This window comes from Python bivittatus, unplaced genomic scaffold, assembly GCF_059951505.1.
Source record: "Python bivittatus isolate LINGU-HERP-01145 unplaced genomic scaffold, Pbiv_v1 ctg000080_np1212, whole genome shotgun sequence".
Classification (NCBI taxonomy): domain Eukaryota; kingdom Metazoa; phylum Chordata; class Lepidosauria; order Squamata; family Pythonidae; genus Python; species Python bivittatus.
The window spans coordinates 18982804-18996822 of record NW_028277035.1 but is presented as its reverse complement, the minus strand read 5'-3'; the positions used below and the strand labels follow the sequence as shown (position 1 = coordinate 18996822).

Below are 14019 nucleotides of genomic sequence, written 5' to 3'. Positions count from 1 at the left end.
ACCACTCCAAACTTGCTCTGGATCAAATGCCAATATTTTAGCTATATGCTAAAGATTTAAACAAAAGTATCTTATTTTGAATAAAATAGTTCTTAAACAAATGTATTCCACACCAAAGCTTTAAACTGAGTACACTGAGAAGTTCATAATGATTAAAAATATAGCTGGTATCTTCTTACTAAGGATAACGAAGAAGCAAAAGAATGCTCAGGGATGAAGCAACATTTTACCCACACGTTAATGAGGCAAAGAGGGGCAAATGCATACCCCACCATTCCTAGCTATCCATGTCAAAAAGAGAAGCAATGGAAAAATGACAGGTCACGTCATTAAATCTGCAAGGCAAGCAGTGGAGTTCAAGATAGTTTAAATACTTCTACAGAAATAATACTTCCTTGCTTTTTACAACAGTATCTAAAGAATAATAATTTATTGTAGTTGTTTTGGTTAAATCCAAATGTAGCTATTTTAAAAAATATTTTTTTTAAAAAAAATTAAACTGAGTTGCCTCAGGTATAACTGGGGAGTCAAACAAGTTTTATGCACCTGTTTAATTCCACCACCAGTTTCCTAAGACACACCTTTAGTTCAGCAGGTGCAATTCTGTGTTCTGACAAGTCTGAAAAATGGAGGAGGAAGCTAGTCCTGACTAGCACCATTCCAGTTAGCCTTTGATTTGCATAAGTATCTGGGAGCCAATTCAAATTTCAGGATTCACCGTATGAAATGCAGAAAGGAGTCAGTGATTTTAAGGATATAGCCTGAACAGCTACCAATATGACACTGAAGTGGGGCTCCAGGAAATAAACTAGATTAAATAATCAATCACTAGAATTTCATGCCAGTGCTCAATTCTAAGCATGTGGTGTAATCATAACAGGAAAAAAATGCATGCAATGATGTTGACAGAGAATCCATTCACAGATCTCCCTGGACCTTGAACAAGTACTGTCCCATAATGTGGGATTAGAAGATTGGATTTATTTTGAGCCTTTGCACTCAGAAACACTCCCTCCCTTCAGCTATTTCCCACCAGACCAAAAATGTAATGAATCACTCAAAAAAAGTGACAGAAGAAGCTGTGGGACAAGTCAATCACAGCTTCCCTGTTCAAATTACACAGACTCTCCACCTGCACTTTGACATGATGCCCTTTGTCTGTGTAAGCATTCCACCAATGCCATTTAAATGTATCAACCATGTGGGTCAGCATATTTAAGATATCTCTGAGTGGTTTCAGGAAGGAGGCTAGATGTTGGCAATGTTTAGTTCCAATCCCTGTTTAGACATGAAACTCTGGTAAGAGAAGTGGAATCCTGGAACAATCTCTCTGATTCTAACCTACTTCTCAGAGTTAGAAAAAGTAGGGAATGGGATGAAGAAAGCCTGAAGTGGCAGAGGGCCAGAGGCAGAGGGCAGAGGGCATATAAGTATAACATATAAGTATAACATATAAGTATAATCCCTCTTCAGAGGCAGAGGGCATATAAGTATAACATTAGTGAAAAAATGAATACAAACATACCTGGGTTTAGAATGACAGTGATGGATCCTGTGTAGGCCACATATTTTAAAATACACACCAATAAGCCCACAAACAAAATACCGGATCTTTGTCCTAAATACACTTGAATAAGATGGAGTCTCAGGAAGTTTTCACAGTTAAAAGTGGTCTGTTTTGGCTGATTTTAATAAGAAATGTCCATGTTCCCCAGATGCCCTGATCCTCCCTCATCCACTTGATCTATATTTACTGAAGACAAGAACGAAGCACTCTGCATATGCTCAGAAGGTATTTTCCTTTAACAATGTTGCTAGATATAACCCGAGCTAAATTCCTGGCACTCGAAACAGCTTCTGGCGCGGAGCCGTCTCAGATATCAATACTAGCCCCAACCTTCAGAGATCGCTCTCAAACCGTCCTGACGTGCCAGGAGCGTAACGGGAGAAAAGAGCGACCGAACGAGTGGGCAAGCACACGCGTTCCCATGCACACGTACTTTTCGTCCCCAAGTTCTCCCCCTCCTAACCCGCAAAAACTCAGACCGCTCCAGGCACCTGTCGCCCTTACAACCGGCTCGGCCTCCTCCGGCCCTTCCTTCCTCACCTGTCCCGCGGGTCGACCCAGCTGGTGGTTTTGGTGGCGTGGTCGATGTAATAGACTTTGCCGTCGTAGTCGCGAGCTTCCTCCCAGCCCTCGGGCAGTGGCAGCTCCTGCCGGGGCATCTTCACCGGCGGCGACCGCAGCACCGGAGAGACGGACCGAGCCCAGTGGCGGCGGCGGCGACCACCCCATGCAAAGAGTTCAGCAACCCCCCGCCCAGCCCAGCAGCTGGCACGGCGGGCTGGAGCGAGGGGTCGCGGCGAGCAGGGAAGCGAGAGCGAGGCAGCCGACCAGACGAGAGTCTTGCATCCTCAGCCGCGCGGGGAGTGGGGAGAAGCGGCGCGAGCGGGGGAAGAAGAGCCTTTCAAATGTTGCAGGCACACGCGACAGCCCAGGCGAGCAGGACTGGCCGCCGTCCGTCCTCCCTCCTCCGAAGAGCAACCCGGCGTCAGCTTTTTTCTTCCCCGCTCCCCTCTTCAGCGGGAGATCCCCGAAGCCAGAGAGCGGGCGGCGGGGTGCTGCTGCGGAGCTGGTCCTTAGAGAGGTCGAGCCCACTTCTTTTCCCGGGCTTTTGCTTCCACTGAAGCAGGGCCGCCAGCTAGCCAAGGCTCCGGTGCCGAGCGCACCCCGCCACAGAGTCTTGCGGCTCCGCTCCGCCCGCTGCTGTCGCTCCTCCTCCTCCTCCTCGCCTCACCGCTGTCTCCTAGGTTCCTTCCTTCTCTCCTCCCCTGTGCCGGTGCTACTGTAATACAGGTAATAGTAGAGCCGCCTCAACTTGGTTTTTTAAAAATCTGGCGGCGGCTATTACCATAAACACGACCACGCTGGAGACAAGCGCCTCCTCCTGTTTGGGGCGGGGAGGTGGAAGGGAACGAGGAGCCGCTGGCGGCTTTGACCGCGCGGTTAGGTTAAGAGGAGCAAACCTGAAAGCAGACAGTGGGTGGATTCCCACGTACTGTTAATTCTGGTTAGCAAATGGGAGGGCCGGGAAACTGGTCAGAAGCGCTTCAAAGGAGACGCACATCTACAGAATCTATGTTCGGGTGGCTGTTGTCAAGACTACGGGTTCAAGCCCTGAGAGTGGCGGGCTGGAGAGAGAATCTGAATAGAGGAGGCAGCGAGGCCGTCCCTTTTCTGAAGAAACCTTGCCACGGATTTGCATAGACGAAGACGACCATGTGGCTGGTGCCTTACTGAATCGGTGGGGCCAAGAATCAGAATTTAAAGTCAGCAGGATGAAAACCTTACAGAGAAGCATTTTTTTCACAGATAGAGGTTCTTCCTCCCACATTGTACCAAAATATCAGCTCCTTAATTCTTCTTTCTTATCCATATTAGAAAGAATACATTAACTACCTATCATGAAGGGCAACTTTAAGAAAGGTAACATGAATGTAGAACAAACATAAAGAGTATATCTCTAAGCCATGTGGAACCCTCGTTTCCATCATATCCTAAGGGCAATGTGTGGATCACCTCATCCCAGAAAGGAAGGTAGCTTGTATAAATGGAGAACTAAACAAGCCCACTAAGGTGACTTCATGGAGAGATCCATGATCCTCTTGGCTACAATGTAAACATGGTTTGCCACTGCCTTCCTCCAGGATGTGTTTCAACTTACCAGACCACCCTATCAAAGTGTTTAACCTTATCCAACCCTACTAAACTTTTGGAGATCAGCTTAATAAGTTAAGTGCTGCCATCTAGCTATATAGGTAGTCCCCAATTTATTTTATTTATTTATTTATTAAATTTTTCAACCACCCATCTCCCCCCAATGGGGGAATGAGTTCTGTTCCCAAGGTCTGTTCTTAAGTCAAATTTGTGTGTATGCCGGAACAGTACTATTGTATAATATTGTATAAGTAGTATTGTGTAATTAACTCAAACTATTGTGTATTGAATTTGAATCATTGTGTATTTAACTCAGATTTTGCTACAGTAGGCTCAGTTCTTACTATGGGCCATCTGTAAACTGGGCATTCTTAACCTGGGGACTGTCTGTACTTAAACTCAACACATAGTCAAATTGGCACCAAGTGGCAACTTTTTTCAAACTGTAAAAAAGAAAAAGTTGACAATAATTTAAGAGCAGAAAGACCAAGAAGGCAAGCCAATGGTTTTAGGATATGTGTCAATTCAGAGTTCAGTATACAGTGTTTTTATGACAGTATAACACCATTTTTAAAATACATGCTATAGTCAATTTGCAATTTCATACACATGTGCTTCCTTAGAAATCAGTGGGTTTTACTTCTGAGAAAACATATCGGATTGTATTATATAACAATGTCTGTAAGCCACCTAGAACCAAAGAAATAGTAGACATCACATAATTCTAAATGGATAAATAAAGTTTGAACACAGAAAATAACTTGAAAGACAAGCCAAGACAGACCATATTTTGACCACAATCCTATATGCCATGGATACCAAGATGTTGCTCTCCAGATGATGCTAAAATACATCTTCACAGCATCTCTCTATTGGCCACACTGGCTGAAGCTGCTGAGATTAATGGTTATAGCGTACCCTGCACAACGGATACAGGCTTCCCTATCTGCAACAAATGATCAATGAACTTATCCAAAGGGAATGTCATCAGTCCAATCAGAATGAGAAAGTAGCTGCCTGCCTTTGCACTGCTGCTCTACTCCTTTCCATATTGTGCTTGGCAAAAACTTAAAACACACAATCACACCTGTTCCACATTCAGCTTTTCTGCCAGTTGCTGACCAGATAGCTGCTTTGGGGCCAAATATGAGTAGCTCCTGAGCACCTTAGTCAAGGAAGCTGAAATGTAGATTTTTCATTGTGGTAGTGATGGGGTAGGGAAAGTCTTAATAGGCTTATAGGGCCATATAAGCTGGGGATAGGGGCTGGCTCCTTCCAATGCTCTTTCCCTTTGTGTGGCTTTCTTGCCACTTAAATTAGCCATCATCCAGCCTTTCAGAAGGTAATTCTGGACATCTCTACACAATGCACAACCATTTGCCCATACAACTCACTCATTTATTACCCAAGTTATAATCATGGTTTAATCCAGATGAGGTGCCAGTAACAAGCATTCAGCCACATTGTTGTGATGGCAGAGTCCTTGACCACTGCAGAGAGAGAATGGACATTGAAAAGGTGCAGCTCCTTTTCCCAAGCAGAATAATTACACTTCTAGCTGAACATAACAGAACACTCCCAGAAGAAGAGGAGCTGTTATGTGAGTTGCCAGAGAAAGAAAAGGCTCTGTGAATTCAGACATAACAGATAACTTTATATGTTGTTTTGCTTTTTCAGATCTTCAAACTGAACATGCACAATGTAGAGATAAACTGGAACAAAAATGGAAAAAACTGAGCACACTTTAAGACAGCTTTCACATTGCCTAAGATCAGCTGTCAATGCCACACGATGCAGAGTAAATATTAAAAGAACTTCAAAAATAAGATACCGCAGCACATGCTCACCCCAGATACCATGGCAACTGCACAATTCCAGCACCAATCATAATGATGCATCAAAATATGCCTCTCACATATGTGGAGGGAGAAGGCCAATAAAGGCCACTGAATATGGTTAGGATGAGGAATGGCAGCTTTCACCTATAGACACAATGGTTGTTATACCATTATTGGGCTTACACAACACACTGAACAATTATTAATAACTGTAGAGAAGGCCTGCTACCTGGCTTCCATCAGATGACATTATTTAATTAATGGGAACTAGAGTATTGCCCTCTCTGTACAATCATGCAGGATGGGCAGAAGTTACCAAAAAGAGAGTCCCTTAGATAGCCAGGCCCTAGGTCATTGAAGAGCTTTATTGGCTGTAAGTAGCACCTTGAATTGCACCTGGAAGCTAATTGATGATTAGTGCAGCTCATGAAGCAGAACAGTCACATGGGCATGTCTCAGCGTGCTCATTACCATCATCGCTGCTGCATTCTGGACCAACTTTGACTTCCAAGTGATCCTCAAGGGCAGCCCCAGGTGGAACACATTGCCATAGTCCATACAGATCATAGCTAGATTCACATTATAAGCAAAACCAGGAAGGAGAGGAGAGTTATGTTGTGAGGATCAGTGCTTGGGTTCACCTTCCTGCAACAGAGAAAATCAGAGTTAAAATCCTGCTTCTCTTAGATTGTCTCTCCCCTTATTCAAAGCTATGAATGGTTATTTCAGTGGACAAAGTTAGAACTTTATGGGATATTCAACTTCCCTTGTAGTTTAATGTAGAGGAAGAATGGTTTGGAGATTTACCTTCTTATTTTTTAGAACTAATATCCAAATTTCTATTCTTTTTTTTCTCCTAATGGTTGATTTCTTTTAATACTCAAAAATATGTTCAAAGAATGTTCTGCTAAAATTGAAATCTGTTTCAACTTCCTGCTTTCTTTTTTATATTAATCTTAGAATCCTAAAATTTGTCCATAAAAGATTTCTGGTTTAAATATCTTGCCTTTCACTGCATGATTCTAAAAAGTAAAACTATTTAATGCATCAGATTCAACCCCCATTGGTCATCTTGATGTTTTCAAAATATATTTGAATTATGAAGTTACGGACATGTGACTCTTGGCTCTTAAACAAATGAAGAGAAGAGGGGATGATTCATAGGTATAGTTTTTACTTGTGTAAAAGGGAGTGTTGTTTACTTTCCAACAGGGAACTTGCAATGAATTCCTAGCAACCTGTCACCATGTGAAATTCTGCCTGTAATCATTGCATGGATGGAAGAAAACAGTGACCTACATCACTGAATTAGAGCTGCCATTTTTCATTTCTGTAGTTTCCAAAAATTGATAAAGATACTATTGCTGATTTTCTCTTGAGTATATTTGTTTACTACCCATAACCTCATCTTTAAAGGCCTTCTAGAAGCCTAATCAGGATCTTGTTTCAACTGTACCCAAGACTAAATGTCATTATTAGTCACTGTTTTATGAAAACTCAACTATTTCTTCAAGATAGTACTGTCTTGTTTTCTCAAGCCAACATGACAGGAAGATTCAACCATAAATAATAGAGGATACTTAATAAGAGAGTCAGTTTGATATAGTGGTTAAGGCATCAGTCTAGAAACCATAAGACCATGCGTTCTAGTCCTGCCTTAAGCATGAAGCCAGCTGGGTGACTTTGGGCCAGTCACTCTCTCTCAGCCCTAGGAAGGGGGCAATGGCAAGCCACTTCTGAAAAACCTTGCCAGGAAAACTGCAGGGAATTGTCCAGGCAGTCGGCAGGTATCAAAACTAACTCAAAGGCACAAACAACAACAACAAAAACTACCTTAATCCAAGCCATAAATAATAGGGAATACTTAATCCAAGCCCAGTCTCCAACTTATCAGAGGGCGGTGACATATAGAGAATCCAGCAAGGAAAAGCTTCTCTGTCTTGCAGCAGCCCAGGAGATATTGCCAGGCTCTGCCCTAAGCAAGAAACACTAAGCTTATCTTCATTTCTACTTTGGTCTCCTTCTGCCTCTTAAGTATAAAACCTTGTGGGCAGCAAGTCACCTAGGCTCAGGATTTCCCCACCCTTTTTTCATCAATGGCTAATGCAGTCTTTTTAAACTATCTTTTTAAAAATATCAGTTGCATGTTAAGTTTATATTTGTCATATCTGAGGGGTTGCTTCCAGTGGATCAATGACTGAGGAAGCACGTTATTCTTTATTTATTAATTAAGTAGAAAAACAGAAAAAAACAGGCGGGGGAAAAGGAAAGGAATACTGTGCATGTACAAACATTAACAAAGGCACAAGACAAAAGTGTCCACAGTCCCCTTTGTTATCTGTAATTGCCCTGGAAGTTTTGGCCAACAAGATCTGAAAAGATAAACAGATAATAGAGATCAAAATTCAGGGAGAGGAGTACAAGATGAAATGTGCAGACAACATAGTACTAATAATTATGCAACCCCAAAGCTCTATACAGCAGTTGATGAAAGTAATCAAATATTTTGGCTGCTTTTCTGGATACAAAATCAATGAAAAGAAAAAGAAAAAAAAAAGATAATAACAAGGCATTTAACTTCTGAAGAAGAAAATTTTGTGAAAAAAGAGCTGTGAAATAACAAAAGATCCAGTGAAATATTTAGGACTTTACCTGAGAGGATACAATAAAGACATTTTTCAAAACAATTCCAACAAATTATGGAAAGAAATAAAACAAGACCTGGAAAAAACTTAAAAACTTTCCTGGCTAGGACTTATCATGACAATAGAAATGAACGTATTACCCAAGATAAATTTCCTATTCCAAATGGCACGAGTTCAAATTTCAGAAAGCAAGTTATTATGTACCCCGGGACCCAAGAGTTGCAGTCTCCATAATAGAGCTTGGATAAGACCACAAGGATCCAGTCCAGTCCAGGCTACTGGGCTGGCCCTTCCCCGGTGTCAGGGTGAAGCACATTGTCTACTCACATCAGAAGGTGCAGCAGTGGCCGATCTAGTTATCTTCATATCAAAACAGTGTAATAGCTCTTTTTCCTGTGTTTTCCCTCTCTACTGTCCCAGATGACACACCAAGGTGTTGGGGCAATAGAATACTGCTGAACTGTCTGTAACTGAACGTAATAAAAATAGATTGTGATACAATGTGACAAAAGAAGCAGAAAACATTGTATGTGTTCCCTGTGTAAATTGGGTGGCACTGACATCTGATTGTTTATTTATTTATAGCTGCCCATCTCACATATGTGACTCTGGGAAGAAAATAAAGTAAAAAAATAAGAGTACCACAAATAATGAAAAACATAAGAACAAAAAGCATTAAAAACTTTAAAAGCAATAAAACTATTAAAACCATAAAGCATAAATTTGCAGGGGAGCACAATAGGTTTCTTTAACAATATAACCACTATACCAACTCCATACCCACATTACTGGATCCCCAGGCCAGATGGCAAAGCCAAGTTTTCAGGCTCTTCCTGAAGGCCTGCAAGGTCGAGCCCAATATGACCTCAGGGGGAATGATATTCCAAAGGGCGAATGCCACGGCAGAAAAGTCTCTCCTCCTGGGTCCTGTCAGATGACATTCCTTTGTGGATGGGACCTGCAACATGCTCTTCCTGCCAGATCTGATGGGATGGGTAGATGTGATTGGAAGATGCAGTCCCTCAAACAATTATTAGCAGTATGCCAAAAAGACAGGGGAAAAGGGGGGGGGGGGGGGAAGCAAGCCAGTTTGGTGTAGTGGGTAAAGCACCAGGCTAGAAACTGAGAATCTGTGAGTTCTAGTCCCACTTCAGCCTCAAAGCCAGCTGGGTGACCTTGGGCCAGTCACTCTCTCTCAGCCCTACAAAGAAAGCAATGGCAAACAACTTCCAAAAAACTTTGCCAAGGAAACTATAGGGACTAGTCCAGGCAGTCGCCAGGAGTCAACCCTGACTCAAAGGCACCAAAAAGAAAAAAAGTGTTCCCAAAATTACAGTTTTGCCCTTCAGTGTATGGGACATATGTGTACATCTCTTCATCTGCCTGTGTCCATGAAATGCCTTTCAGATATTCAGACTCTGCATTCTTAAAGAAATTAAGGAAGGAAAGGTAATAGTGTTTGTATTGCATTGACTGTAAGGAATGTTTGTGTGGTTGGGTTGAATAGCTGACTTCATACATCACACAGCAATAAGACATAATCAAATGTGTTAGATTTTGGCTTAACCTGTTTTGTGAACTTAGTGATTCTGGTTTGTAAGCCATGGTTTGTGGCTTAGCCACATTATAGTTAGCCTACCATAACAGAAGAAAGAATAGTGCCATTGTCTGTACCCTGTACTGAGCTGAATCAGTAATGATAACAGGCTCTTGTTCATTTTTATTGTGAAGTGTTCCAAGTCTTAGTGTTTTTAGATTTTTTTTTCCAACAAAGACCTAGGAATCTAGCTTCTGTTATAAGGCAAATGGGTATGCTTGATAATGCCGCATATATCTTCATCAGTCAGGTGGCCTACTGGCCAAATGATTACAAATATATCCTAACGTTTTCAAAACTTTGAAATCCTAAAAGGACAATATAGTTTCAAGCAGTGTATAATTTAATCCAATGTCCTTGTTGTTTTGAAGAGTGGCATTCCCAGCTAACTAAGTTTCCTCATACTATAACATGTCTGCCCTAAGTTTTGCTGGAGTTAGCGAGCCTGGAGCGAGTGTAATGTGTTTGTCTCCTTAGAAACTGTATAATTTTTGAAAAGACCTGCTGATAAGAATGTGTAACACTTTGTTTGCTGTTCACTTTGTTGAAAGGAATGAAAGGATTCCCAGCATATTTCCATTACAATTCCTATTTTTGGTGCCTCTCTGAGTCTTCTAGCTTTTTCTGCTTTTGGATGGTATGCTCAGGGGTTTGTTACAGAATACAAGGCAGATTGTTTTAAGTTCTAACAGAACTGAAGTTCTTTTTGCATATAAAATAATATGATGTATTAGCAAACAGGCCACTGCAGAGCAAATGAATGTAGCCTATATAGGTAGACTTCAGCAATGTGTTGGAGTGAATGGAGTAGGAAAAAGAAAAAAAGAAAAAAAACCCTGATCATTTGTGAGAAAAGAGGGTGCTCCATGAGACAAGGTGCTTATTCCTGTTTGAGAAATATAGAAGGATCTATAATATGTGTTGTACCATGTTGTAGGCTTTGATTTTATAAAGAAGAGATGAGATTTTAATCCCTAATCCTAAACTGAATTATTTAAGATATGTATCTGGGGTCTCCCTTGAGTGAATGTTCCTCTGTAAAAAGAGAAGGATTTTTCCCAGGCTTAAAAAGAATAAATAGGAACTGTCTGTACAGTTCTGAGCTGCAGAAACCCAACTGCCACCTGTCATTATTTGGATTTCTGCAGCTGAACAGTACACCTAACTGGGTCAAGAGCATTAACTGCAGTATGAATACCTTGACCCAGTTAATCAACCCCCTCCAAATTAGCCAAAGAAAATTAACCTCTGTTGTGCTACTGTGGATTCTTGTTCTTTTCTCATGGAAAAATAATGTGGGAATTGATTGCCTCCTTTGCTGATGGTTGGAAAGACTTGGAAAATGGACACTTCTCAGTTGACTGAGTGATCTGTGATTGCCCACTGCTGGTAGATCATAGAGGATGAGTGAGTTGTGGATGATTCAGCCATATTGTCCAAACATATCCAAAATGTTTGTGATATTATCTTATTTATTTAATTATAAGTATGTGATCGGCTATCTGGATTGGGACCACTATCCACTAGAAAGGGAAAGCCCAGTCTAGGCCCCCTTTTAAAAAACAGTTATTGACCCCTGTGTTGTTGTTGTTGTTTGTAAGAAATATCAGAGATAGTAACCAGATGAACAGAGCAATAGAAACATGTATATGTTCAGAATTTAATCTAAATCTTTTCAGGCTAACAGCATAATTAAGGGTTTTTCCCCAATACACCAGGCTATTTTGTTAAACCAAATGCAGATTTAAAGTCTCTGGCTTTATGAAGAATGATTGTAATCTTACATTTTAGGTTTAATGGATCGTAAGGCATTATGATAGAATGCCCTCTTTTGGATGGATTCGTAAAGTGTGATCAGCTTAACTATTGTAAAGATCATGTTTAATTTTGGTGTCTGTCAGTCTCAGATCTCAGCCCCTTTATTTTATCTTACTGTGGAATTAGCCAAACTCATATAAGCTTTACCATTTCTTGCCAGAATACTCTATGGAAGTATAGAATCATTAGAATTCCTATCTTTCTTTTTAGTCTTTAGTGAAAGTAGTAATTAAGACTTTTGGTTCAATATGTATTTCCTACACGCATTTGCATGAAATCACTGGCTGTGTTCATGATATGAATAATAATAATAATAATAATAATAATAATAATAATAATAATAATATCTCACAGACTGACTATAAACAACGGCATGACAAAGTAGCAACAGTGGTGCATTGGAATATCTGCAAGAAATACCATTTGCCTGCAAGCAAGAACTAGTGGGACCACAAAACAGCTAAAGTCATAGAAAAATGAAGAAGCTAAAGTTCTCTGAGACTTTAGAATTCAAACAGAGAAGCACCTGCCACATAACACCCCAGACTTAACAACTGTTGATCAGAAAGACAAAAAGGTCTGGATAGTGGACATTGCAATACCTGGAGACAGCAGAATAGAAGAGAACAAACTGGAGAAAATCAAAATATAAAGACCTGCAAATAGAAGTAGAACAACTATGGCAAAAGAAAGCAAAGGTAGTACCAATAGTTATAGGTACCTTGGGTGTAATCCCAAAACATCTGGAGCACCACTTGAACCCCATTGGCATTGACAAAATCACCATCAGTCAATTGCAAAAGGCAGCTTTACTTGGAACAGTTTATATCCTGCAATGATACATTTAACACTACCAAACAACATCTGCCAATCCCATGTCCTTGGGAAGGACTCAATAGGTGGATAAAAATGCCAAATCCAGTCTAAACATCTGGCTGACTGTGTGACCATCCATAATAATAATAATATGGGACCGCTTATAGCTTAGCATGTGTGAATAAGCTCATTTGTTGATTGGCAGTTCTTTCAATACTTTCCCTCATTTATTTATCCTGGTTAGATTTATTTGCAATTAGCAGATCCTAGGTTTGGCTGATTCTCTTTTTGGCTGGATCCGTTCCATAGTTAAATACCAAACTCAGATTTAAGCATGCTTCTCCCTTTTCTCTCTCTTCAGGAAAGAACCTGTATCTGCTTCATTCTGAACAAGGGACCAACATGTAAATCGTGCATATTGTTGAACTTGCTTAGCAGATTAGACACTACAGGATTGCTGCCACTAAGCGATTAGTAATGTTCCTAAATCGTGCTTATTCTTATTGTCCTCATCTTTTCTGTTCTTGTCATGCTTGGCTTCCCTGTTCCACTCTCATCTAGTTTAAAGTAAGGTCACACATTAGCTGGGCTCATGCAACACAGTAGATTAAAATGGGGTTGGCTGGCATATACGCAGATAAAGAGGTAGTGCGAAGCTGGCAATTGGGTTTCTTTGGTTAACCATGCTTTGGTTCCCTGTGGCTTACTATGTTATGCAAGCAGAAAGGAACACTTGCTGTTTTCTAACTTTGGCAACACTAGTTTCTACCCATAACATGTCACTCCATATTTTGTGCTGTTTCAGCAACAAATAAATAAGAGGAGTATAATATAGCACTTATAACAGAGGAATACGGTCAAAATAACTCTCCCCCCACCTTTTTTTTTTTTTTAAGTTGCTTACTGGTGAATATTGCATACCTGCTAATTACTGTGCAAATACAACCTTGTAAGCGCGCTCTCCCTCTGGAATGTGTGTCAGGCAGGCACCTGCTCTGAGGGCATGAGTCATGTGGAATTTAAGTGGTGCAGGGCTGGGCTGGTGATTATTAGTAACTCAGTAGTCTGTTTGTTCTACATCATATTTGTAATCTTTAGCACTTTGTACACCTGCAGTAGATTCCTATCACTTTACAATTAGGTCTGTTTCATGAGAAAGAAGAAATTCCTCATTATCGCAATGTTATGTACTAGATAGGAGCCCGTTGTTTGCTAAGCTGGAACTTTTAACTTTGGTTTGTGGAAGAGGTCATGGTGGCTTGCATTAAATGGAATACTAAACCGAAATGGGTAGGTTTACTCATCACAATAAGCCAAAAGGAAACAAACCATCTTATGACTGAACATTATATGGAAAGCAGCCTCTGAGTTTATGTTCGGTATCTAATATTGAAAATACATAAATAAAAATATGGATTCAAACATTAGCACCTAAGCAGCTATAATCCTCACGTTAAATGGAAACAGAGAGGCAAATTTCCAAAGTGAGCTTCTTGGAACTGCTTAGGTGCTGATGTCAGAAATATACTAAGGAACTAGGACACCCCGATATACTGTGATATAGCAGTTAAAGTTTGAAAATTTGAA

The 14019-nt window shown here is 40.7% G+C and overlaps 1 protein-coding gene and 1 long non-coding RNA gene across 2 annotated transcripts in view; both read right to left on the bottom strand.

The window, feature by feature from the left end:
- The window catches only part of WWC1 (WW and C2 domain containing 1), a 98967-nt gene extending 96181 nt beyond the window's left edge, over positions 1 to 2786 (bottom strand). Inside the window, exon 1 of the mRNA XM_007424803.4 lies at positions 2108 to 2786. Coding sequence (XP_007424865.1) covers positions 2108 to 2226 — 119 coding nt within the window. The 5' untranslated portion in view covers positions 2227 to 2786. The remainder of the gene's footprint in view (positions 1 to 2107) is intronic.
- Positions 2787 to 4229: 1443 nt separating this feature from the next.
- Positions 4230 to 13420, bottom strand: LOC148216634 (uncharacterized). The gene is made up of 3 exons (XR_015795050.1): positions 13354 to 13420; positions 8529 to 8671; positions 4230 to 6201 (listed from the first exon to the last, which is right to left on the bottom strand). It is a non-coding gene; the product is annotated as an uncharacterized LOC148216634 (long non-coding RNA).
- Positions 13421 to 14019: the final 599 nt, after the last annotated feature.